General features: G+C 50.9%; 1 protein-coding gene across 3 annotated transcripts in view; it reads right to left on the bottom strand.

The window, feature by feature from the left end:
- RNF220 (ring finger protein 220) overlaps positions 1 to 24,214 on the bottom strand; it is a 222,479-nt gene that overhangs the window by 82,928 nt on the left and 115,337 nt on the right. For all 3 annotated transcript variants that reach the window (XM_086462228.1, XM_086462229.1, XM_086462230.1), the window contains one exon: positions 3,966 to 4,095. In XM_086462228.1, the coding sequence (XP_086318354.1) occupies positions 3,966 to 4,095 (130 nt within the window). The remainder of the gene's footprint in view (positions 1 to 3,965; positions 4,096 to 24,214) is intronic.

The following is a 24,214-nucleotide window of genomic DNA, read 5'->3' as shown; positions in this document are numbered from 1 at the left end:
ATAGCCCCAAACCCGCCCCTTCTTCACCCAGTCTCCCCCACCATCAGCAGGTTGTCCTCTGTGATCACTGCCTGGGGAGAAGGGTTTAAGGGTCCCCCTGAGCACTGCCACCTCCGCTCATAGTATGCACGTGGGGACACCTATGGGTGCTGCTCTCAAATATTGTGCCTGCCTGCACTTCGCGGGTGGCCCTGGGCTGGGGAAATGCATCTGCAGCCAAAGCACCAGCCAAAGTTCGGAGCTGGGGCCATTGACAGCTCCAGAAAGAGTCTCACATTTCAGTGTGCTTTATTGCAAGCCTTTAATACAGATGAAGTGTAAAACAGGTGAATAGAAGTCAGGTGAGGGCAGGAGACCCGTGTCTAATGCACAGATACGCCTCATGCACACAAGCCAGGAATATTCATGCATTCTGCAGTGACCAGCCTGGCTGGGGCACAGGGCATTGGCATACACAGAGGGTCACTGTTATTATTTCTTATTTTTACCTTGGTGGCACTTAGCTGCTCAGCTGGAGATCAGCACCTTTTGCTCTCCAAGCTGTACATGTAGAGCAAGGACAGCATCCCTTTTGCACAGTGCCGTGGGGCTGCTGCTCGCTTGCCTCCCACTCTCCACTGCTTTGTGCTTATGCTCTGCAAAGGTGAGCTACTAGGTGATTTCTCTTTGGAGAAGGAAATATTAACAGTCTTGCCTGGCAAGAGTTAAACCCTGTAAAACCAAGGCTTGTAGTTTTGTTTTCTTTCAATTTATACCCTTCACTTAAACGGGGGGTGGGGGTGGTGGTAGAGAAAGGAGGGGGAGAAAAAAGAAAGCCAGGTGACATATTCTAAGAGGGAGCACCGAAAACGTGTTAAGCACTTCAAAATCTCATATATTCAATCGGCCTCTGGCAAGACATCTGCCTAATGTTAGCGCTTAAATATCCTTTTCCATTTTACATGCATTCAAGTCTCATTTGAGCGAAATGAAACGGTATTATTAAAGGGAGATTTTGCACAAATGGCCTGAATTTGACATGTCAAGTTCAATGAGGCTGTTACATATGTAACATCGAGAAGGGCTCGGAGGCTGCCGGCTCTTGAAACAGCGCCAGTGGCTCAGAAATGAAATTTGCATTCAGAGAGCCTTGCCTCGCCGTGCAGAGCTGTGCAAGGGTCTTGGCTGGACACGCGTGGGGTGGAGGAGCTGTGGGGTGAGCACGAGCAGGTCTCTCCCTGTGTGTTAGGAAGACTGGACACACCAAGGCAGCAGAGCTAGAAACTCAGGTCCCTCAGTCCCACTCAAGTCTGCTTTTCCAAGGGAAATCTTGAGCCTGCACCAGGGTTGGATCCTCCTGAGTGATGTTCATCACTTGTTCAACAGCTGGTGTCCATCCCCTGAGCACTCACAGCCCCTTGGCACAGGTAGCTGCTGCCCTGTGGCTCATCTTGGCTCCTCCTCCCTCATCGTGTGATGCTGCAGCTGGGTAGACCTTGAGATGTCCCTGCCCTGAGGCCAGGACAGTCACACCGGCAGTGCGCATGGGGAAGAAGGGCTGGCCTTGTCCCTTGAGGATAGTAAACCCCACCCCTGCCAGCTGAGCAAGGGGTGCATTGGTGTGGGTAGGATGCAACCCCAAGCTCCTGGTGAGCTGGGACCATAGGTAGCATCATCCAGGTGGCTCCCACAGCTCCCTTATATCTCAGCCCTAAGAAGCTCCTGGGATCACCTGGAGGAATACTTTTTCCTCCTTCCCTTCCTTTGCCCTCTTCCAAGCAATGCTGAGCTCCCTGCTCTGGTGATGCCTGAAAGCCGCTGTGAGTGCTCAACACCCGTTGGAGGTGCTGGTACGGGGCAGTCCCTCCACCTTGCTTCTCCACCAGCCTCTCCCCTCCTCTTGATCTGACCCTATGGCAGCATCTTGGCAGGCTCATCCTGCCACAGAGCCCCACGGCTGTGCTGCCTCGGGGGAGATCCTGGCACACAGGGAGCCCTGGTGCTGCAGTGGGAGCTGATGTGGCACCCGCCATGTCTCTGGTGCTGCAGGCTCAGTGGGCAGGAGGGGATCTGCCTTTCTAACCTCAAGTGCTGGAAATTTATGATTTTTTTGCAAATCATTAAGGTTTATTAAAACTTAATAGCACAAGCCATGATTGGCTGCATCCTCTTTAAATTAAAAAAAAAAAAAAGGCCCTTGGAAAGCAGCCTCCCGGTTTGCTTCTCCCCATCAGACTGATAAGTAACAGCTGCTCAGCCGTTTCCGTAACAAGTCGGTATTGGCAGGGAGCAGCCAGGGCTGCCAGTGCCCGTCACGTTTATAGGCCTACATTTTATTTTTATGTTTATTGGGTTATTTGAGATCATTATTAGTTTCTCTCTCCTCTTGTTGATGTGGTCTTGTTCCCAGCTCCTCTAGGCAGGAAAGGTGGGGGAATGGGAGATGGGGCCACCCGCTAGTCTGAGCTGCCTTGCTGGAGCTGGGCAGCACATGGGAGCTTGGCCGCTCGCATCCCACTGCCTGCTGTTGCTGCCCGCCCTGACTGCTGCTGCTGGCTGGCCCCTGCATTGCTCTCCTCCGGACTGGGAGAGACTGTCCTTGTGCAGAACTGCTGTGTTACAGATTAGCCTCCATTGCCTGAATCCATCGACTAGATTGAATGTTATCTATCATGCTACAGAGGGAGTCGTTATTTAATAATTAATAAAGACCTCTGATTCTTCTTCGCTGCCTGCACGGCCGAGCGGAGCGGGCCAGGGAAGTGAGGGCAAGCCAGGGAGAGCTGTCTCCTCTCTAACTGCTGCTGTTATTTAAAGGAATAATGCCATTCTTTTTCATTTGTCAGCTGGCCCACAATGGCCCTTGTCATGCTTTATGATTTAGGGTTTCCTTTCCTTTCCCATTAAACGCCGCCTTCCCATCACCGCCTCGCGCCAGCTAGGCTCTGCTCCTGGCTTGTGGTTTCAGTTTCACTCTGATACTGGCCCAACTTCTTTGATGGGCTCCTCTGAGCACTAATTGCTTCTGTTCATTTAAACCTGTTCACTAATTTGCAGTGGCCCTTTATTAAGTTGGATGCAGCCCAAATGACACCATAAATTATGCTCGCAAGGGGACTGGGTGTCGTGAGGGATAAATGGGCTGCCTGTTCCCTTCACACACCCCCCCCCCCCCCTTCCCCCCCCCCCCCCTTCCCCTTCCCGTGCAATGCATGGGGGATGCAGGTCTCAGCCTGAGGCCGCAGGTGCCAAATTTGGGAGACCTCAGCTCGGTCTAGCTAAATTCTCTAGCTAAAGCTCCCTCCTTCACCTGCAATGGTTATTGCTCAGCTGCAAAGAAGATCGAAGCTGGGCAGGGACGGATTTTGCATCCTTTGCACTATGTGCAGCCATGTGCACCCACTTGCCCTGGCACACACGCACACAGTGACACATGTTCTCTCCCTCCTCTCCTACCACCTGGTGACGTAACTTTGCTTCTAGTCAGCAGTTTGATTCCTTTCCTCACCTTTTAATGACCAGGGAATTCATTAATAATTGAAATAAACACGCTCTTTTCCAAGGCTGCTGAGCTTTATTAAGGCAGGGGCAGGAATCTGCCAACCCTTGGCTGCAGCCGTTTCCTAAATAACTATTAGCAGTTAAAATTCAATTATTATTATTATTTTTAAATAGGGGACTTTGCTGTGCTGGGGAAAGCAGAAGAGAGGTGAAGGCAAGGCAGCTGACAGGCAGTCATGGGACATGAGCAACGTGAGAGCTGCTCACCAGAACACGTACCTAGGGAAAGGGGTGTATGTGCCCTCCAGGAGGCATTGCTGCCTGGCTTTACCATTGTGGTGAACTCCAGGCAAATGTTTCTGCCCTGCTGGCTAGCACTAAATCTCCCATATGTGGTAGCTATGGGTACCACCATCTCCTCTGCAACCTGCTGGTGTCCTGGCTGGCTAACCGGGCATGCTGGTGTACCCCAGGGAGCTGCTTACCTGATGTTCAGCTGGGTGAGCTTCTCCAGCTCCTGCTCCATGTGCTCCTGCAACTCCCCTGGGCGAAGGAGGACCTGGCAGATGGGGCAGATCGGAGCCTGGCTGTCAAACAAAGTTGCTTTCTTTTTGCCTGTGGGGGGTAAAAAAGGGGAGAAAGCTTTAGCTCTAATTGGCTGCCATCAGCATCACCTGCACTCTGCCCTGATCTCTGTCCTAGCTGAGGGCTGAAACCAAGGGATTTTCTCCCAGTATAGCCCCATTTCTCTCCCTGTCCCACACTCCCTGGAGCAGATACTGGCTCTGTTCTGCAGTGGAACAGCAACTGGCACGAAAGCATCCCAGCCCTGGCCATGGGCCCTTCAGTCTTACAGGGAGAGCAACAGACACATTTCGGGAGTGACCCTGTGCAACCTGTTTCCCCAGTTTGCGGTGCAGGCAGTGTGACTTGGGGCAGACAGATGATACAGCACTACCCACTGTTCCTATTAGCTAGTAACAGTAAATTAAGAAGAGCCATCTTCATCCTCCTTGTCACTCCTGAAGATGGGTGGGTCAGGACAACCCCCCTGAAGGGCAGAATGTTTCTCCATGGGCACACAATGGTTGGAAGGCAGAGGACACCCCATGGCACTGGGCTGTGGATGGCAGGGAGAGGGTTTGGATGCTCAGCACTGCTGCCCCACTGGTCACCAGGGATTGCTCACCCTGTCCCTGGGCTGGGATGAGGCCCCTTGCCCTCCCCGCACAACCAGTAGCTCCAGACCCCGCAACCACTTGAGCTCCACAGGGCTGCATAATCCCTGGGTGAGATTTGGGGGTGCCTATGGACCCCAATCCTGATCTGGCCTGAGCCCCTGGGGCCACCCTGGAAGCGGAGTGCTGCCTCAGCCTCACACCCTCCTCGTGGCAAATCCTTCCTGCCGCTCCCCTGCCCAGCCACATCCCCCTGGTTCACTCCTTGCTCCGAAGCCAATTTCCTCCAGCTCAGAAACTTTATTGCACCCTCTGTAAGGCACATACAGTGTCTATTTAACATAAAATAAAACTCTAAAGCAAACAATGAAGTTTCAATAAAACAGAAAAGCCTGCGGGTCTCCAGGCCCCCCTTTCCCAGCTGTATTAGCAGCTCTGCTCATGAGAGGGCGTGCAGAGCCTGGCTCAGATGGCTCCGAGGGGGAGAAACATGCTTTATAGCCGCCTGTTGTCATCTAACATGAACCCTTCTGCTGGATTATTTATTTATGTATTAGACAGGGATCAAATTGGTTAAATCTGAGTGAGAGGCAGTAATGCACAATAAAGCAGCCGGCACTGGCTACAAGGGGTCTGTATGCACCATGGCCTTCCAATCAGGAGCCAAAAGGTGCCATTTTATGGCTCTTAACGATGGTAGAGCCCAGTTAAATGAATCCCCATTAAAGGAATAGACCTTCTTGAAGCATAAAACATCGGTGTGAGCGGCTTTACTGGGTCCCTGCTGCTCACTGTATAACCGCTTGCCGCAGGCATTTAACGAGAGAAAGGGTCTAAAATAAGTTTAAGAGTCACCTTGGCTCATCCTTGCCTTCCAGCAGGACACAGCATACGTGCCTGGCAGGAGCAAGGCTGTCATCAGGACATTACCTGACCTTTTCTTCAGCCTCCCTGTTAGAGGTGGTGGAGTAAACTAAGGCATGAGGGGCAAGTCAGGGCACACCAGTACTACGGGGCATCCCCTGCCTCCCCAGCTTCTCCATCCACTGGGAACCATCCTATTTGCAGAGCCAGGAGGAAAACCCAGCCAGTCTCTCCTCCGGACTTGAACTGCTTCCGACGGCTCCTGGGCAGAGCCCAGGCGCTTTAGCTCCTCATCCCTACTACTCTTCTGCCAGGAGGACATAACGTGCAGCCCACGCAACTGGACACATCTTCCTGTCTCTTCCTTCCCTCACAACCCAAACCCAAAAAAACAGCTCCCACTCACTCTTGCCGGAAAGGTCGGCATTTCAGTAATTCCACCTTCCTCTTGGAGCTTTTCCACTTTTGTACAGTGGGGTCCCAAAATAGCCCAGGAGAGTCCCCAGCCACCTGCTATTTATAACCACAACTTTGAAGTAAAATAATGGAGCTGTCTGAGTCTCTCTCCCAAAATAAACAGGCAGCCTTTGAGTGGATGGGAAATCCTGCTGGATCCCTGCTGTGGGGTGTGCAGATGGATGGGTAAGCAGGGCCCTCAGCCCTACCGCACCTCATCCCCGCTCCCAGCCCAGGCCACTGCTGTGGGGCCCATGAGCTCCCGTTGCCTGACACCCACAGCTTGGACTGGTGAGGCAGGGGTGCTCTCAGCAGCACCAAAGGGTGAACCAGAGGTTGAGCATCCCTGGGCCTCTGCTCTCTGAAGAGCCCAGTGGCGTCTGTTTGCTGGGGTGATCATGCAGTGTCCTGGACCACAGTGCTGGGATGAGCAGCCTCAGACCAGGAGGAGCAGTTGGGGTCCCGGCAGGGGACCAGCTCTGTTGCACCAGGCTGGTGGCTTTTGTAACCTCCTGCATGCTCAGGTCCTTGCTCCCTGCTTGTTCTTCAGGGCTCTTCCATGGAGTGCATGTTCCTAAGCAGAGGTGACTTGGGATTTCAACAGCTGGGACAACCAGGAGGGATCTCAGGCCATGGGAAGGAGCCTTGCTGCCTTCCATGGCTGCTCCTGACCCCAGCCTAGGCCAGCAGGAGAAACGAGCAGCAATGGCCTTACCCACCAGCTACACCAACAATACAGTGATGAATTTGTGCCAAGGAAGGATGTGACAGCTGTCACCCCACATCCCTGTGACAGCCGGGGAAGATCCTCTTGCTCCAGTGAGTGTGGGAGGCTGGTGCTTGCTTGCACTGAAGCAAGGGCTTCCAGAGGGGCAGGAGAACAGGGACTCGGACATGCAGCCAAGTCACTGATATACAGATTGCAAAGCAGGAGACAGAAGGTGCCCCAGCTCCTGGCCCAAGGGGCTGACAACCACGCTTTTGCAGGAGCAGGGCTAAGCGCAAGTGACAGGCAGAACGGAGGGATCATCTCCCATGCCAGCAGGACACCTACGCAAGCCTCCCCAGGTCTGTGAAACCCACTGCATGCCACAGAGGCTGCCGGCGGGATATGTCTCCCCAAATCAGCAGCACCCACATCCACAGCGTGCCCCAGAGCCTGGCACATGCCCACGCTGTGGTGTCTCATGCTGGGCAGCGGTACCCAGCTCCATGGTGTGGGATGCCAGGTTGTGGGGAGGGAGAGGGTGGGCATCACGAGTCCTTGGGTTTTGTTTGTGAAAACAAAGGTGGAGAGAGATGCCTACATCCCGCCTCTCTGGATCAAGGACATCCTGGTACCCATGAAAAAGCAAAGGGTGCCACACTTTGTGTGGCTTGACCACACTGGGGTGTAGGTGCTTACTCTGCTCGAGGGAGTACAAGACGTTGATTTGCTCCGGGGCAAAATAAAGGGTCCATATCCCTGAGCGGGTTGGACCCATGCCTGCCCCAGCAGCAAGTACTCCCCACTCTTCCCTCCCTGCCCTGTGCCAAACCTGCTCCTGGGAGACCCTGAATAGCTCTTTTCAGGCTTTTGTTTTTTGGCAGCTGTGTTTTTGTTTTTTTTGCCCCTCTCTCTCCCCTTCACTCTCTGGTTACTCAGTAGGCTCAGCTCCAGTGTTTACCCTCCTCAGCTCTGCCGTGCTTCCCCTGCTGCTGACCCCCTGCTTGCCAGTGCCAGAGAGATGAAAAGGCAGAGCCTTCGTGCTCCTGCTGTTTGCACAGTCTCCTGGGCTCCACGGAAATGTTTAACTCCAAGTGTTGAAACTGAATATTTCCTGCTCTGAAAGCAGAGGGCTCGATGCGCAGATGTGCCCCTCCGTGGAGGAATTTGTCCATGGGCTCCGTTGGAGAGCGTTTGCAAATGGATCCCAGTCCAGATGGGGACCAAACAGAACCCTCCTGATCCCACTAGGGATCAAGAGCCAGATCTTTCCTAACAGCCTCTTGCTGGGCAGATCCCAGGTTTCAGGTCATCTTCTTCCCACACTGTCCTTCCATGTGGCTATCTGAAACTTACCCCCAGGAGGACCAGCTCTTCTCTCCCAGCTCCTGATTCCTCCTATCTCAAATTGTTTTCCACTTGTCTGAGTACCAAACTCCCCCTGCTCTGAGATGCCTCCCTCCATCTCGCCCTCCTATTTCCTCTCTCTCCCTCTTAAACACTCCATCATTTAAACCCAATCAAAGCCAGTTGATCTGAAACTCTTCTGAATAGAAATGACCCCATGCTGGGGCCCTGCGGCCCCGTGCACCACTTCGGAGGCCATGCTGAAACCGGGTGGGTGGTAATGGAAGTGCTGACACAGGCTCTTTGACAGCATTGCCACTGCCAGCGCCTGTAATAATCCCTCCCGGCTCCCCTGCAACTTGGTTTCCGTGGCGATTATTTTCCATTCGATGATGGGCTTGCTGTTATTTGCGTACTGATAGCAGATATCTCGTGTGACAAGCCTCCTTTCCTTCCAGCTCAAAAAACAATAATTCAAAGAAAGACCCATATTAACTTGGAAATAGCCAAATGCTCGCTCTTCTCCCAGTGAGCCCGTGCCACAGCTGATGAGGCTCGCAGAGCCCTGACAGTAAGTGGCAGCCAAGGGGCTGTGCTGCAGCTGGGAGAGGATGACAACGGTGGGGCGAGGAAGGCGGAGATGATTCATGTGTCAGTGCAGAGCACCCCAGAATAACAGCAGAGGTAAAAAGTATTTGGTGATAAAGTGAGGGAGCGGGAATGACATTGCTCATTGCTCTTCCGTCTCCCTGTTATTTACTGGTGTGCTCTCAGTGCCATCCCCATTGGACTGCATCCTGCCTGCTGGGCAGTGCCTTGGATCTTGCTGGGTTTGACTGGGACAATAGGTATGTGGCCCCCAAAAACCTGCACAGGGGGGTAGCTTGAGGTCAGGGCACACCCCACTCCTTCCAGCAGGCCCCTCCCCTCCCCTAGGCTCCTGGCTGGCTGTGGGATGCTGACCTTGGCTGTGTCGGATGTAGACCTCAGCTTGCTGCCCAGGACAGGGTGCCCTGGATCTGGCCCCTCCTGAATTTCTTCTGCACAGGGCAGTGGAGAGCCAGGTGCTAGGGACAGCAATGGGCGGTGAGGTGACTCCAGGTTGGCGTGCTGTGGCTGGGTTCAGCATCTGGCCATAACTGCATCCACAGCACAGCCTAACTCTGCAAACACCCCACAGTGCAGCAAGCACATCCAGATCACCAAGGAATCACCCTGCGTCAAGCAGACCCGCCCTTGCCTGGAGAACGTGCACTTTGGAGCTCTGTGCAGGTGGGAAGGCAGCAGAGTTCTGTAAAAGTGGCTTTTCATGTAAGAAAAGGCTTTTGAGGAGTCACTACTCCTCCATCCTGCATCACAATGCAAAGCTGCCGCAGGGCACCAGCAGAAGCTGGACTCAGACTGTGGCCCAGGGCCACTCCTGCCTTGAATCTAGCAGAGATGAGCACATGGATGAGTGACAGCTGGTTTTATACAGCTGGGGTGTCTAACATACATAGAGGCACAGACGGATTGAGGGACCTCTACAACCTAGGGCACAGCGAAGAGCTGAACTCAGCCCCCATATCCCTGCCAAGGGCCTGATCCCCAGCATTGCTCCCTGCAAAGATGCCCAGGCTGACAAGCAGCTTAGAAAATACACCTGCTTCTCCTGAGACTGGAGATCTGAGGCAGAAAAGCTTGCTAAAATATTGATTTCCTTCCAAAGAAATGAGTTGCTCTTATAGTTGCCTCTCCAGGTAAGCTGGATAGTAGAGAGGACTGGTGTAAACTGGTGCAGTGCTGCTGCCATGCAGCTAATGTCAGCTGGGGTGATCCCATGTGTCGCTTAGTAAAAATGTGTGTTCAAACAGCACCGTGTGCTCTTCAGAGGCTGTTGCACATCCTGTCGGGTCTGGCACCACATTTCTGGTGGGTGGCAGCCTGGCAGTGAGGAGAGGTGAGGAGCCCCTTCGAGCACTCAACACCACTGCTTGCGATCCTGGCCCTGGCTCTCCATCTGCGGAGATCACAGCTGCCCGGTGTGGGGCAGAGGAAGATGGATTGAGCTGGGCAATAATTTAAGAAACTGAGTGAGTCTGTACATCCAATCACTTTACAAATCAGGGGAAAAGGAGAGAGGAGGAAAGGCAGGAGGGGGGGTAGAAGTGAAAAGGCCATGCAGGGAAATGCATCACAATTACTGTCTCGGCTCTAATGAGGAGCCTGTCATGAGGCTGTCATCCTGCGGAAAGCCACCTACTCAGAAAGATTCAATAAAAAAGTAGCAGAGAGATAAAAAAGAGATATATTTCAGCCCTTGCTAATATTCTTTTCATTTGTCCCAGCACAAAATAAGATACTGCACTTAACCGGCTCGGTTAAAATGAAAAGGGGGGGGGTGGGTGGGTGGGAAGGGAGCAGCATTGATCAATACCACTAAAAGCTGGGAGACACGGTGATGGAGTGCAATTTTTTTGTCTGTGCTGAAGCATAGCGGAGGCCCGGGCGGGGTAATTTATGATTCGCACGCATGCTGGCTAACTAGAGTCTGACAAGACAATGAATCCTCGATGAGAGGGCCGCGGGCCGCCGGGAGAGCTGGAAAGGGAAAGCGTGACAAGGACCTGGAAGAGAGACAGGAAGAGGAGGGATGGGACAGGCTACGGTCCCGTGTCCTCACGGTGCTGCTCCTGGGCTCAGTGCAACTCTGCAGAGGAGAGCAGAAGTGCCTCCTTGGGCTTCACAAGGGAAAAATAGAGAAATGATGAGAGCGAGCCAAGGGCCTGCACTGCCTCCATCCCTGCCCTCCTCCCTCGTGGCTCCCAGCTGAGCAGGCTGCCCGTGCTGGCTTCCCCTGAGGAAGCACATTGGTGCCTGGATGCAACTCATGCTGGGCTGGAGATGGACCAAACCGGGACAGTGCGGACCAGGGACAGAGACAGATGATCCCTTCTCCGCTCTAGCTTCTCTGATGTGTGCACGTATGAGTCTGAACAAGCTCAGGACCACAGAGCTGGACCTTCCCACTGCCACCCATCCTCTGCCCTGGCAGTGTAATTGGAGCCTCCTCCAACACACTGCCTCATCTTCAAAACACGCAAGTGCTGGGGAGCAGCTGGGTCTCCCCAGCATCTGCGGGGTCCCTGGCTTCAGTCAACATGGCACAGCAGAAACACTCCTGGGGGAATTCTACAGCTCTGTCCCTCCAGCCCGGGGGATCTCCTGGACCACGATGCACCTCCTTCCTCCTGCATCTCTGAGCTGCACTCCATCCCATGGGTCTTGTCACATCATGCAGCCAAGACTGGCCAGGCTGTGGACAAACCACCCAAAGCCAATGAGATGCAAGGACCATGCCTGCAATTCTGCAAACTCTGTGGCCCACAGCCAGCCTTTCCTCAGTGGGGCTGCTTGTGAAATGAGGCACTGGGACCCAGCACACTCCCCAGCAGGCAAGCAGCCAGTCAGGAGACCCCAGGGCTCTCTCACTGCCTATGCTGTGTGTGCAATCATGGCTGGACTGAGTACGGGGAATGGCTCTGTCTCCTCACCATCCCTCCTTCTCCTCCTTGGCCACCTGGCATGCCTGGGGTTGTGGATCGAGGGCTGGAAGCTGGATGACATTCACCAGTGGGCCTGGCCTCTGGCCTCTGGCCCCGTTTGCTGTTACAAAGGTTCATGTTTGAACCAGTCCTCTGAGCTGGGGTTCCTGCTGGCCCAGTGGGAGAGGGTGGAGAGAAGGAGCTCTCTAGCTGCCTTGCCAAAGCATGTCTTGATTATCCATGCTCTGCATCAACTCTTGAGTTGGCAAGACCTGGAGCAAAATACCTTTTTTAGGTGTCAAAAAATAATGGCAGTGGGAGTTGCAGAAGGTGGGAGTTTCACAGGAACATCCCTGTGTCTGGCTGGGAGCCCATAAGAGAGCTGGAGTCTGACATCCTAGACACTTTTGGGGTCTGCATCATGCCCTGATTGCTTCATCCATACCGGATGGCATTGTGAGCGGGAGCAACAGCCCTGCACAGGGGCTGGGGAAGTGCTGGAGGGGCTTTTCCCTCCTGGCCTCATTCCACTGCTGCATATCCCAGCTCCCTGCAAAACCTGCAGGGTATTTCTGCACCAGATTGCAGCTGCTTAGCTCTCACATGCCCTGTTCTCCTGCTCCTCTGAGTCCTCAGCAAGGGATCTGGCCACATCCCAAGAGACAGGACCAGCCTGGAAATGGGACTCTGCCTTCACCATTGTCAGTGAAACCTGGGGACCACTCCACTGCCAGTGGTCTGGGGGCTTGCTGTGGGTCCCACTGCAGCCCAGCGAGGCACCCTGAGAGGAGCTCCAGCCCTATCCTGTCCCCGCAGCAGATGCTCACAGGCAGCCACACTACTCCTATGCCCTTGACTTGGAGGGCAGCTTGTTAAGTTGGTGATATACCGATATGCCTGTAATTCGAAGGGGTGACGGGGTAGAGTCTTTCCCTGCCTCCCACCCACTCCCTCCCCACCACTTTCTGGCTCCTCTCCTCTCCTCCCTGGGGGTGTGTGGGGCACATATCGAAAACACAGATATTGAACTGTCAAAACTATTTCCTACAAGAAAATAGATTCATCAGCTTGCAGCACACAGGGTCATTGCCACATTTTCCCCTTGCGCCAGCACCTGCACATGCCGGCGCATACCCAATGCCTCTTCGCAGCACCGGCACTTTAGCTTGTAGCTCAGGGCCCTTAAGTGACTTTGAGAAATGGATAATCGATTATAATTCCACGGGCCTCTGCAGATTTATCTGGAGAATGTACAAAAGCCAGGGATTGGGAGAAGCAGGTCCTTCTGGCCAACATGTCGATTGCCTGCGCTCTCCGTGCCCAGCTCGGAAAATCGCATCCCGAGCACGACTCTGTTTAATCCATCAGTACACAATCAATGCACTCTGTAATCAACTCTTGATCACTTAATTTTACACATGTTGGCTGAATCCCTTTGTTTAATCACTAGATCAGGCCGCCTTGTTGCACTGCCCCTTCCCTGCTTAACCCTCCCTGACCCTCATCCCCCCCAGCCCCCGCCAGCACCACCAAACGCAGCCCAGAGCCTTCATTTCACCTTGAGGAAGAGATCCTGTGAATTTAGAAAGCTGTGAGATAGCAAAGGAAAGGCAGAAATGAAAATAGAGGGAGTGAAAAAATAATGCTGGAGAGAAAGAAAATATTTTTCCTTCTGTGTCTTCCTAGAGCTTGTCCTGGACATTTCCACCCACATAACAGAAATCTCTGCTGGGATGTAAAAGAGGGCTGGATGTTGGTACACACACACCAAAGGCCTGCAACATCCCAGGGAGAACAGGCACACTGGGGTGTCAATGGGCAGATGCACCAGCACACAATGGGCACTCATCACATGGCTCGCCTGGCTGCATCGAGCTCCTCCAGCATCCTCCCCACCCTGTTATTATTTTGACTGTTTTAGCAGCCGAGGCCATTACAAACATCGGTTCTTGATCTTTCCCTCCCAGAGGCATCCTTGGGAACATCGCTTCCATCTCACCAGGGTTCATCTTCCTTTTTATGGCAAGAGCACGACCCTTGGGTTGTGAATGCAGGAAAAAGCAGCTATTTGGCATTTTTAGTGTGATTTGTGCTGCTAGCCTGATGCCACCTCACCCTTCACATGTATTCCACCAGCACATCAGGGTCAGCGTCTGGGGGATGCTCATAGGTGGAGATGTCTGACTGCCCGACATTGAAATGTGCTGGGATTTCGCATGCATGCACCTCATCCTGCTGTCGAATAACCCTTTCCAAGAAGATTTTGTTCCATTTTAATTGTGTGAGGAGAACCTGAAGGCTCAGAGATGGGGGGACCACACACTTGCAATCCAAATGTGGACCATTTTGACTGGCCACATAGGTCACGCAGCATGTTCCTCCTACCCAAGCAGCACAGCAGTCATTCATAATTCGGTTAAATCTTCCTTTTTAACGAGGCCTTGATGCTGCCTCTAATTTGGCACGTGGAGTAACTGCTGCTCATGCTTGCAAGAATAAACGATGGGATATGCTTGAACAAGGGGGATCTGGAAGCGCAATTGCCAGGGGAGCGTGCAAATGTTAGCTTTGCACAGGAAACTCACACAAAACTGTGTGTTGACACCAAGAGGCCAGTTCTAGGACAAAGCAGGCGCGGATGTTTAAAGAGAATTCCAGTTGCTATCCTATAGCAAATAGTCTTCAAAGAGCCCCTGGAGCTCTCAGCTTCTCAGCATGGAAAGAGGAGCTTGTACAAGATGAAACGCAAATAAATAGTTTACCATAGAAAAGATATCCAAGGCAAAGAGTAAGATGCAAGTTTTAGATCTCATATTAGCCAGCTGGGGTTTTATTGGTCCCCAAGTGAAAGCTGTAAATAAAATACAAACCTAACCTGCATATTATCAAACTACATTTAAAAAAACTGTACAACTTAATTGCACTCAAGAGCACCAAGGGGTGAACTCATGCATGGTGCATCACAAAGCAGCCCACTGAGCTGCTAGTAAAGTGTAAATCCAAGAGCTGGACAAGTGGAGCCTTTTGCCTTGGGATCTGCTGACAGGCACAGGTTACTCTGGCTTTGCTAATGTAGCTCGTTCTTGCCCCAGAAACTCTTGGTAAGGGGGTAGCAAGAAGAGAGAGCACAGAAAACTCTCTCCTCTGCTCACACTGACATCGGTGCCGGGGAGGAAAGATGGGTGCTGAGACCCTATCTCCTTGTTTCCAGGCTCCTGCCTGGCCATTGTGAACAAAGGTGATGCAGCACTTCAGGGAGGCACAGCCCAGGTGACAGGGACAGCAGCTCCAACCAGAATTAGCCAGCAGGGAATGGGTGAGCAACCAGAGCATCTTCCCCTCCTGTCCTGACTGCTGAGGGCTCCCCGGGGCTCCTATGCCAGCCTCTGCAGTGCTCCTGGGGAGCTCCAGAGCAAGGACAGGTCTTCTTCCACATCAGGCTCTCATCCCTCCTATGCAGAGTTTAGCTGCTCTTTTCATCCACTTTTCCTTTCCACTGCATTAATTCTTTAAACCTTAATATACGCTGATATGTTGGCAACATCAAAACTAGCCCACCTAGCTCAGTTTAAGGAACTATTCTTCCCAGCGGAGCCATACGTGGGATCTGGTCTGCGCTTCACCTAACCGCAGTTTGCACGGCTTTTTTCCCCAGGGTCCGCACTTGTTCAAGGTGGTCTGACTTCCACGGGACCAGGCAAAGCCAGACCAGTTCACTCTGTCCCCAGAGATCCTGGCCAGGGGATAAAAGGGTCACCCCGCCTGGGGTCTGCCAGTGAACCAGAAAAGGGACAACTTGTTCAGCAAAGGGGTGACACTGGGCTGTACAACAGTGGCTCTTCAGCCAGCCCCTTCTGCTCATCCCTACTGCTCCTCCTCATCCCCTGGCACAACATGGACTGTTTGCGTTGGGGTCCCGCTATGCAGGAGCAGGGCAGGATGCAGCCTCATAGACATGTCCAGGGGACCAGGTAGCATGTATTCTACCAGCAGTGCTGGGGAGAGGGTTGCACCAGCCAAGCTGTCTTTACACCCCATGGAGCAGACCTGTCCCACAGCCAGGCAAACCCATCATGGATTTATTTGCTGCCTCCAGATCATTCTCACAGGCGTATCATAGGCAATCAGGGATGACGCCCTGCACCAGAGGGCTAAGCACCCCAGCGGAGCATGGAGGAGGGGGATGCAGGCAGAGATGGGACGTGCCCAGGTTAGGAGAAGATAACGTCAAAGCTGGGGATGGGCTTACAAATCCTGGCCCAGCAGTGAACCCTCTAGAAGGAACAGGAAAAGACCTTGCTGCAAGCCACAGTGGAGGAGACAAAGCACAAGGCCAGAGGAGAGCCTTCCCCATTGTCACCCACATGCCAACACAGGCGATGACAGCGTCACATCCCTTCCACCGTTTTCAGGTAAAGGGAGGAAAATAAGAAAAAAAAAACACAACAGAAAAACCTGCCAAGGACTAATTAATATTTAATTTACTGCAAAATGTACTTATTATTCCCAAGTAGTTGGCTGACTGAACAGCTGTGACCACTAATGAATAGAAGGGGGACAAGATGCAGGGACAGGAGGCGGGCAGGGGGAGTGTGGGGTTGGTGTTGTCTTTGATCAGACCCTGCTGCTTGCCTTTAATATGCATAATAAGAAAACTTAAACAGCTTTGATTTTTTTTCTGTTAAGAACTAAAAATGGCCATGATGCTACTAATGGATTGCGTTTAGCTTATTGCACTGTAATCGCCCTATTATCGCTGCAGCTTTAATGAGGGGGGGAAAAAGGACTTTGGAAGATGGCATTTGCAAATAGGTTGTTGAATAACACTGCTGCTAAACGCAGAGAAAACAGGCGAGTCCTGCTTATTGTGATTCCTTGCATAGATTGCCAATACCTGAGGCACTCAGCATCCCCGTCTCTATTGCCGCTTTTCGCTCCATGATTGAACTATTGGCTCATTTAACTCTAAGGATGGGAAATATTTTTTTACTTGCTAATAGAAGTGTGGCTCGGCTGTGGCCCAGCGTAGATTTTTAGATCAGTTTTTCTTGATGGCTTATTCTGTGGAGAGAGTTAATTTCACCCCAGTGCAGAGTGCTTAAGTGGGATTTAAGTGGCGTGTGAGTCTTTCGCTGACCTCTTCACACGAGGTGACATCTGCCCTGAGACCCTCCCCTCCCTGGAGAGGGATGCTCAGCATGAGGTGGGGACACATCCTGATGCTTCAGCCTCTTAATCTGCTGCTGGGATCTGGTGTTTCACACACAGCCCTGACCTGCATGGGCACAGCTTCTGGGGACAAGAACGCCCTTGTCCTCGTGCCACGGGGTGCCTCAGCTGATATACAAGGAAATGCGCCTTTGCTAGGCAGAGGGGATGTGGAGGAGTATGGGGAAATGATTGAAAGTCCTGGTTTCTTCCTCTTTCTGGGTCCTGACCTGCCCAGACCCTCGCTGTTCTCTCCCATGAGGGAGGACGTGGGAGTCCTGTGACAGTCACGGTCGCTGGAGCCATCACTTTTTCCCCAGGAGGCCAGGAAGACCAGGTCTGCCTTTCCCTTGTCCTGAGCCTCACCCCTCCTCTCGCCCACCACATCCCTCACTCCAGTTAAAAGCCTGGTGGTGGCTCCAAAGGCTCCTTCAGCTTTATGACGGCACCGAGACCTTGGGTCAAGTTCCCATCCTGCTTCCATGGGTGTAAATCCAAAGCAACTTCATGGACTTCAACAGCATGAAAGCCAGACCAGCAATTTGGCACCTCTGCACCTCTCAGCATCCAAGTCTGTCGAGCGGCAGGCTGGGAGACATGCCGTCATGGCCACCCGCTGCTCCCTCCCTGTGGCTGGCTCTTCCCTCTGGCTAAAGCAAACAGCTCATCAGACACCATCCTGGGGAGGCTGCACCGTGGCAGGCGGCCATGGCATACAGCAGAGCGGGGGAACGGCCCCGGCAGGGGAGAGTCATGAATCCTGAGAGCAAAGAGGAGACAGTGCATGCACATCCCATGAAGCCATTGGGTGGCTGGAGGGAGTTCAAGGAAGGGCGGCTGGAAAGATCAAGTGGTTGGCAGAGGTACACCTGCAGCTTAGCAGAGCAAGGAGTGATGTCCCCGATCTGCCATGGGCCCCATGTGTCTCTGTGCAGGGACCTCACGCTGAGATGGTGGCCTAAAACCTCTTCATTTCTCTGTGAGGGACTGGTGCTGGTAGCTTTCCTACCTGGTGGGGACAGAGGCAGAACAGGCTGGTGCATGCAGCTTTCAAGCAGGTAGATCTGCTCTGCGCAGTCTAACATGCAGATGCACAGGGAAAACACAGGGTTGAGCTTGGGAAATGCAGCCCCATGGGTCATGCAGCCCCTCTGATGGAAACCTGTGGGCATCTTGCTGCTCACACCTGCCTGAAAAAAAGGTTGAGCAGGGCAAAAGGAAACACACAGCTGGGAGCACATGCCTGCATGTAGATTTTTCCCACCTGGCACAAAAATATCTGCGTCCCCTGCAATGGGAGCAGCCAGGCAGGACACAGTGCTGGCAGAGCCGAAATGAACTGGCACCATCGCCCCCAGTCTAGGCAGCACAGACAAGAGCTGCTGGTGGTGCAGCCACAGACAAGATTAAAGGGTGAGTGGCTCTTGCTTCACCTTCCTTTTGGCTTGGTTTATAAATTGTCCTCTTTGAATCTGCTTCAGTCTGGAGTTTCACTTGGAAATTTTCTTTGAAATGGGAAGAGAGTTTTTCTCTGAAATGTCACATCGACTATTAATTTTATTAAACAGATTTTTTTTAAAAAGAAACAGCGCAATAATGAACTCTGGTTATGTTTGTAGAGCCGTGGATGTGTAGGAAGCTGTGCAAACCTTCCTGGCAGTTTGAGGGCAGGACCCTGCCGTCAAAACCCTCGGGGAGCTGCGGACCAGAAGATGGGCTGGAGGGGCTGCCAGCCCATCCCCATCGCCCACAGGTAACCACCATGGGCAGAATCAGCCAAGAATGGCTCCCCCTCGCAGCACAGCCCCAGCTGATACCCAAAATGGACACGTTTGGCTTGAAAGCAACTCCAGCTCTACTTTTCAACTACATCTTGCGTATTATCCCCACAGTAAAATTGTAATGGCAGCAGAAACCTACATACTAACCCAATAAATAGTAACAGACCCCCTTGGAAGCATTAGAGGGGAGAGTGTCAGCACACAGCCTGCCATCTCAGCGACGACGGAGCTGCACAGCCAGAGGACACCGGGGGCTGCAAGGTGAGAACTGGGTGCAGCGGGTTTTGAGGGAATCTCCCTCTCCGTGCCTGTTGCACGTCAGACTAGCTCATGTGGCTCCTCTCAGAGGGTGAAATTCAAACTGAGATGCCGGGACTGAGCCAAGAGCGTAAGTGCTGCACCAGCCTTGTCCTTGCTCTGTGAGCCATGTCAAGGGTGCTGAGCTGCAGACAGAGGTACTCCCTCTCTTCTCAAGCTCTCCATCCCCATCTCTGCCCAATGGCCAGCAGCTTTCCATGTCTCTCTTGGGCTGTCCTGCTCCTTCCCTGTCCACCCTCTTGTGCCAACCAGACCAAGAAGGAGGCACTGCTAGAAAATAGCCCCCAAACCCACATTTCTGGCTTCTCCTGACTGGCAGATCTTGCAATAGAAAAATTGCCACCAGATGTTAAAGAGGAAAAGCAATTTTGTTTGGGTTCTTGGCAAGCTGAGCTGGCGCTGGCCTTGTGCCACTTGATTTTACTTCCTGGGTGCTGCCTCTCCAGCATCAGGAAGGAGCTGGCTGTCAACCCACGGAGTTCTACTTTGGATTTTATTAAACCTGATCAGAGAGGCACTGGTTTTTTGGTCCTGCCTCAAGGCAGCACTCAGCTGGCCTTCAGCATCTGCCAAAATAATAAACAACATGTATTTGATTAGCGCCTTGTGTGTGGGGAGGCTGATGCTTCGCAACGATGAGTGGCCACTGGGAAGTGGGTCAGTGCTATCCCTATTTCCCAAAACCTGCTGCAAAGTTGGGAGTATGGTCTTGTGACCGTGACATGACACAGGGACTCAGGACCAGAGACTGCCTGTTTGATCTCACTCGTTTTCCCAAGCTTTGAGCCCTCATTTCTAGAAAGAAATTGTCTTTCCCATATTTTGTCTCACTTCTCTGTTCAGCCCTCAAGCTCAATGGGACAGGGACTGTGTGTAGTGCTCTGCTGCTATAGGGGACCCATCTAAGCGCAGCCTCAAGAAAAACACAAAGAACATTATAAATAATAAAACAAAATACTAAAAGAATATAAATAATAAAACTAATATAAATAATAAAAATAATATAAATAATGAAAAAGTCAGTCCCTGCCTCCCAGTCCTCTCCTTGCCTGACCCAACTTTTGTCCTCCTGCTCACTCCTCCCAGCAGTGCCAGAGCCGATGCTGAGCAGCAAATTCCAGGTCAAACCCCCCAAGTATCCCAAATATCAGCATTGCATCTTGGACATGGACTCAAAAATCCAGCACAGGCAAAAAAAAATCAACAAAACACCCCAGGAAATTAAAAAATCTGACCAGATAGGCACTATTGATGGGGAAACATAAACACTGCTATTTCGGTGGCGGCTTCGTGAGCCCTAAACCTGAGCTGCAAAGTGGATTGTTGGGTTCGATTTGTCAAACTGGGAGGCTGGCAAGTTTGGGCAGCTTCTCAGACTATGTTTTATGGAACCTTTCAGGAATCCTCAATAAAAAATTTATTAGATTAGTAATTTGAGTCCCAAATGACCAATTTGAAACGATTGCTTTCTTATGATTTTTCTGAAAGTGCCTGTTTCATGAGAAATTGCTTGAAAAATCAGACAGAGTTTTTAGAGACAATTGTAACAGCACACATGAGGGCTGGGCATGACAGGTTAGGAGCACATTCATTTAATTGAGAAAGGGAAAAAAATCCTTTGTAATGCCTCCTCCATCTTTGCCCCACTTCTGCATTACCATAATAAGGTCTAATTCTTAAATACTTCTCCAGAAAGAAAATTGCCTTATTTCACCCCGTATTCAGGTGGGAAGAAGGGAGGTGTGGAACTGAAACACGACTTCCTGAGGCTGCACATCCTGAGCAGACCTGGGATGGGAGTCCTGTGCTGGGTCCCCAGCAGGTCCCAGCTCAGGCTGTTACAGCTCCTTCCCAGCAAACTGGTTTTCCGCCCCTCTGCTCAGCTCAGAGCTCCTGGCACGGGACGTCTGCCATCGCAGCTGGGTGTGCTGGAGGAGTAAGGGGCAGCCAGGCTCTTGGTGGAGATTTATACTTTACAACATGGAGATGCATAGCATACATAGTTCACGCAAAACTATGAGCTATGTTTTATTAATGTTATTACTAAAAATGCTAATGAAAACTGCCATTTAACTATGAGATTCACCAGAAATTAAGTGCACCATGACCTTCTGAGGTCTCTTTCAACCTAAATTATCCTACAACTCCACTACCCTGTGATCATCTTCTTCTCTGCCTTCTGGTCTCTACACTTTAAGGACCAGGCTCACAGAATATATTCAAGCTTTCTGCTCTGACCGCAGGGCTCGAAGCATGCCTTTTCTGTTTATTCAAAGGAAAACTGAGATTCTTGTATCACCACTTGATTGCAGGGGCTGAAACTTCAAGGAGCAAAAAAAAATTCCTGAGAGTCTTATGATAAACCTGTGAAAATTTGCAATCCTGAGAATGAATCACCCTGGGATACCGCTACCTGGAAGGTATTAAGGAATTATGGTATACACCTTAATTACGATTATTAGTCAGGGCTGGGCTGGCTAGGAAAGATGTAGAATTTGGAGGAGAAACAGGAGAAGGACTAACCTATCCTCCATCCTCTTCTCTTTATCCTGTCTGGTAAATCCTGCCTTCATACTCCCTACTCTCCTTCTTCTCTTCTCCCCATGCTCCCACTATGCAACCTATTTCCCTCAGTTTCCCACTCCTGTTTTGAAAGAAGACCTCACCTCTTTCCATAGAAAATGCAGAAAATAGAGGGGAGCTGCTGGGCTCCTCCAACCACTGTGCATGCAAACCACATCCCTTCTGCCTTATCCTCTGCCCTCTGTCCTGGGAAATCCCCGGGATGGCAGCATCTCCCTGGGAGCCTAGTCCAGCATTCTCCACGTGTAAGCAGGGGATGGCATCCCATTAGAGTGATCAGCTCTAACTGGGACATCTGGGCATGACTTCAGCCCAAAGTAAATTAACTCAGGTCCCAATAACAGAAAATAGCTTTTGCAAATGCATAACAACTATGTATGTTTTGATCAAAGGTTAACCCCCAGGCAGCAGGACTGGGGCTATTTTAGGGTACCTCCAGCGGTGAAGTGATAGAACAAAACCCTCAGCATTTGTGTCATTCAGCTTATCAACTTGATTGTTAATGAAAATGCAAAAAACCCAGATCACTGAAACATTTTTTCTCTTATTCTCCTTAATTGCTCCTATTGAAGCCATATTTTTAAAAGGACCATTTTTTAAGACAGTAAAATACCAAGTCAGTAGGTTTTGCATAAATGGCAATTTGCAAAACTGCAAAGGTGACATTTTTGACATGAACATTTAACAAAAATTAATATTTTGTCTCTTTAATAAATGGGTATTTGCAAGAGAGAATCCATTATAAAAGGGGAGGTAATGCAAGGTTCTTGAAGCTATTTCCATCAATTGCTATAAGATTTATATGTAAATATGTTAATGGTACTATTAATAATTTAATGGGGGCACAGCAAGCTGTGTTTACATAATAAATATGATTAAGTGTTTCCCTCGAATGAAGCTGCTGAACTGTCATGCTACCCCAGGTTATTATCAACATGGCTTTAAAATGTTAATCAGACAATCAGAAGAAAACAGTACCCATCCCCGCTGGACCATCCAAGTTGTTTTAAACACAGCTCCTTGTCGCTGTATCAGATGGTCCCAAAAACCTCCCATGATTGCTGCAATGTTACTGGCAGAGGCATGGAGATTTGCTAAAATGCATGGACAGTATTTTATCTGATTTTATTTTTTACAAGGGTGAACTAACACCATCCACTTGAATGGAATCACTTCAGATTTACTTGAGTGTAATTGAGCAGAAAATCTGATCTGCAATAATTAAGTTGTTGAATATGCTTATTGCTCCTTAAATCCACTGCTCATGGAGCAGGGAGGATTACACCGCCTTTGGGCTGTGGGAACAAAGCAATTTCTGGGATGACAGGGGAGGCTGCAAACTCCAGCAAACTCCTACTTCCTTGCTGGACTTTATTCACCTGGAGTTGCGGGATCCTCCCTTGTTCGAGCATCACTGTCCTCTCTAAATGCTTGCTGGAGTGAAGGTTTTTGACAGCTCAGACAAAGCTGCTCTGAAGATGCACACTGTGGAGGGGTCCTTGACTCTACAGCAGAGTCCCAGGCTAAGCTGCTGCACAGCCACCCTGGCTTGCCTATTAAGCCAGGCTTGCCCACTAAGCCTGGCTTGCCTGCTTCCAGCAAAAGCATTTAGTTTGAGCAAGCAAGGGACAGAAAGGGTTAATTTAACTGCAGTGCAAGGCCAATCACGCTGAGTTGTCAAACTATAATTTTATATTAGGGCCTGTAATAGTTACTAGAGTTTTACTACAATAACTACATGTCCAAGCAGAGTTTAATGAGAAAATCTATAGTTTTGCTATGGTATTTTCTCTTAGTTTGCATAATTCCCTGAATGCAACCCAGTAAAGCTTTTGACCCGACATAATAAAAAGGTGATAAAAATGGGCTGTAAAACCCAGCATATACATACATATATATATATATATATGTGTGTGTAAAACAGCCACTACAAAATTATGAGTAATTTCCACAAGATAAAACGAAACAAAAGCACTCTTCAGATGCAACTGAACCAGAGGAGAACAAAACTAAAGTAAACTGATAAATTTAAACTACAAGCAACTCCAGAACTGTGGGTCACAGACCTGATCCTACCTATGCTCAGCCTGAGTGCTCTAGCGACAGGATCTAGCCCAAGGAGGGCAAAGGGCTGGGTCCATCGGGCATCTGGGCATCAGCTGATGCTGCACATCACAAAGAGGAGATGGGAATTTTCCTGCGCATGGGAACAGCCCCTGGCTGGACTGCTAGTTCATATTCTATGAGTTAGAAATAGGAGCAGTCTGAAGCACTGTACTGATAGCTGGCCAGACAGATAAATGGATGACAAGATGTGGCACGGTAGGCTTTTCTCCCAAGGACCTGCAAATAGGAGAGCAACTAATGGACAACCTGTCTGGATACTCAAATCATGCCCACACCACTCCAGATTTCATTTAAGGTGATTACATCTGTCTTGTGCATTTCTGACTCGCAAAGCACTGTCCAGTCCTCTGCGGATGATAGATCTCCCTGCATTAGTATCCGCTCCTCCCAGGTGAAAATGTTGAGGTGCAGCTAGAGGAAACCCCATGCAGGGAGGCAGTGGAAGAGCTGGAAGACCAGATTTTAAACTCAGCCTTGGGCATGTTAAGAAACATATACAGGGAAATTGCTGCTTGAACAAGAGCCCAAATGACAGGAGCGCCTGCAGGAAGGTTCCAGCCAAGGGCCATGCATGGCCAGACAGCAGTGAGCCTGTTCAACACCACTGCTAGTTAATCAGGGTCAGGCGGGTGCTCGCAGCTC

The sequence above is a fragment of the Leptosomus discolor genome, chromosome 3 (genome assembly GCF_034619465.1).
Source record: "Leptosomus discolor isolate bLepDis1 chromosome 3, bLepDis1.hap2, whole genome shotgun sequence".
In the NCBI taxonomy this organism is placed as follows: Eukaryota; Metazoa; Chordata; class Aves; order Leptosomiformes; family Leptosomidae; genus Leptosomus; species Leptosomus discolor.
Note: the sequence above shows the minus strand (reverse complement) of the source record. Positions and strands in the feature narration are given on the sequence as shown.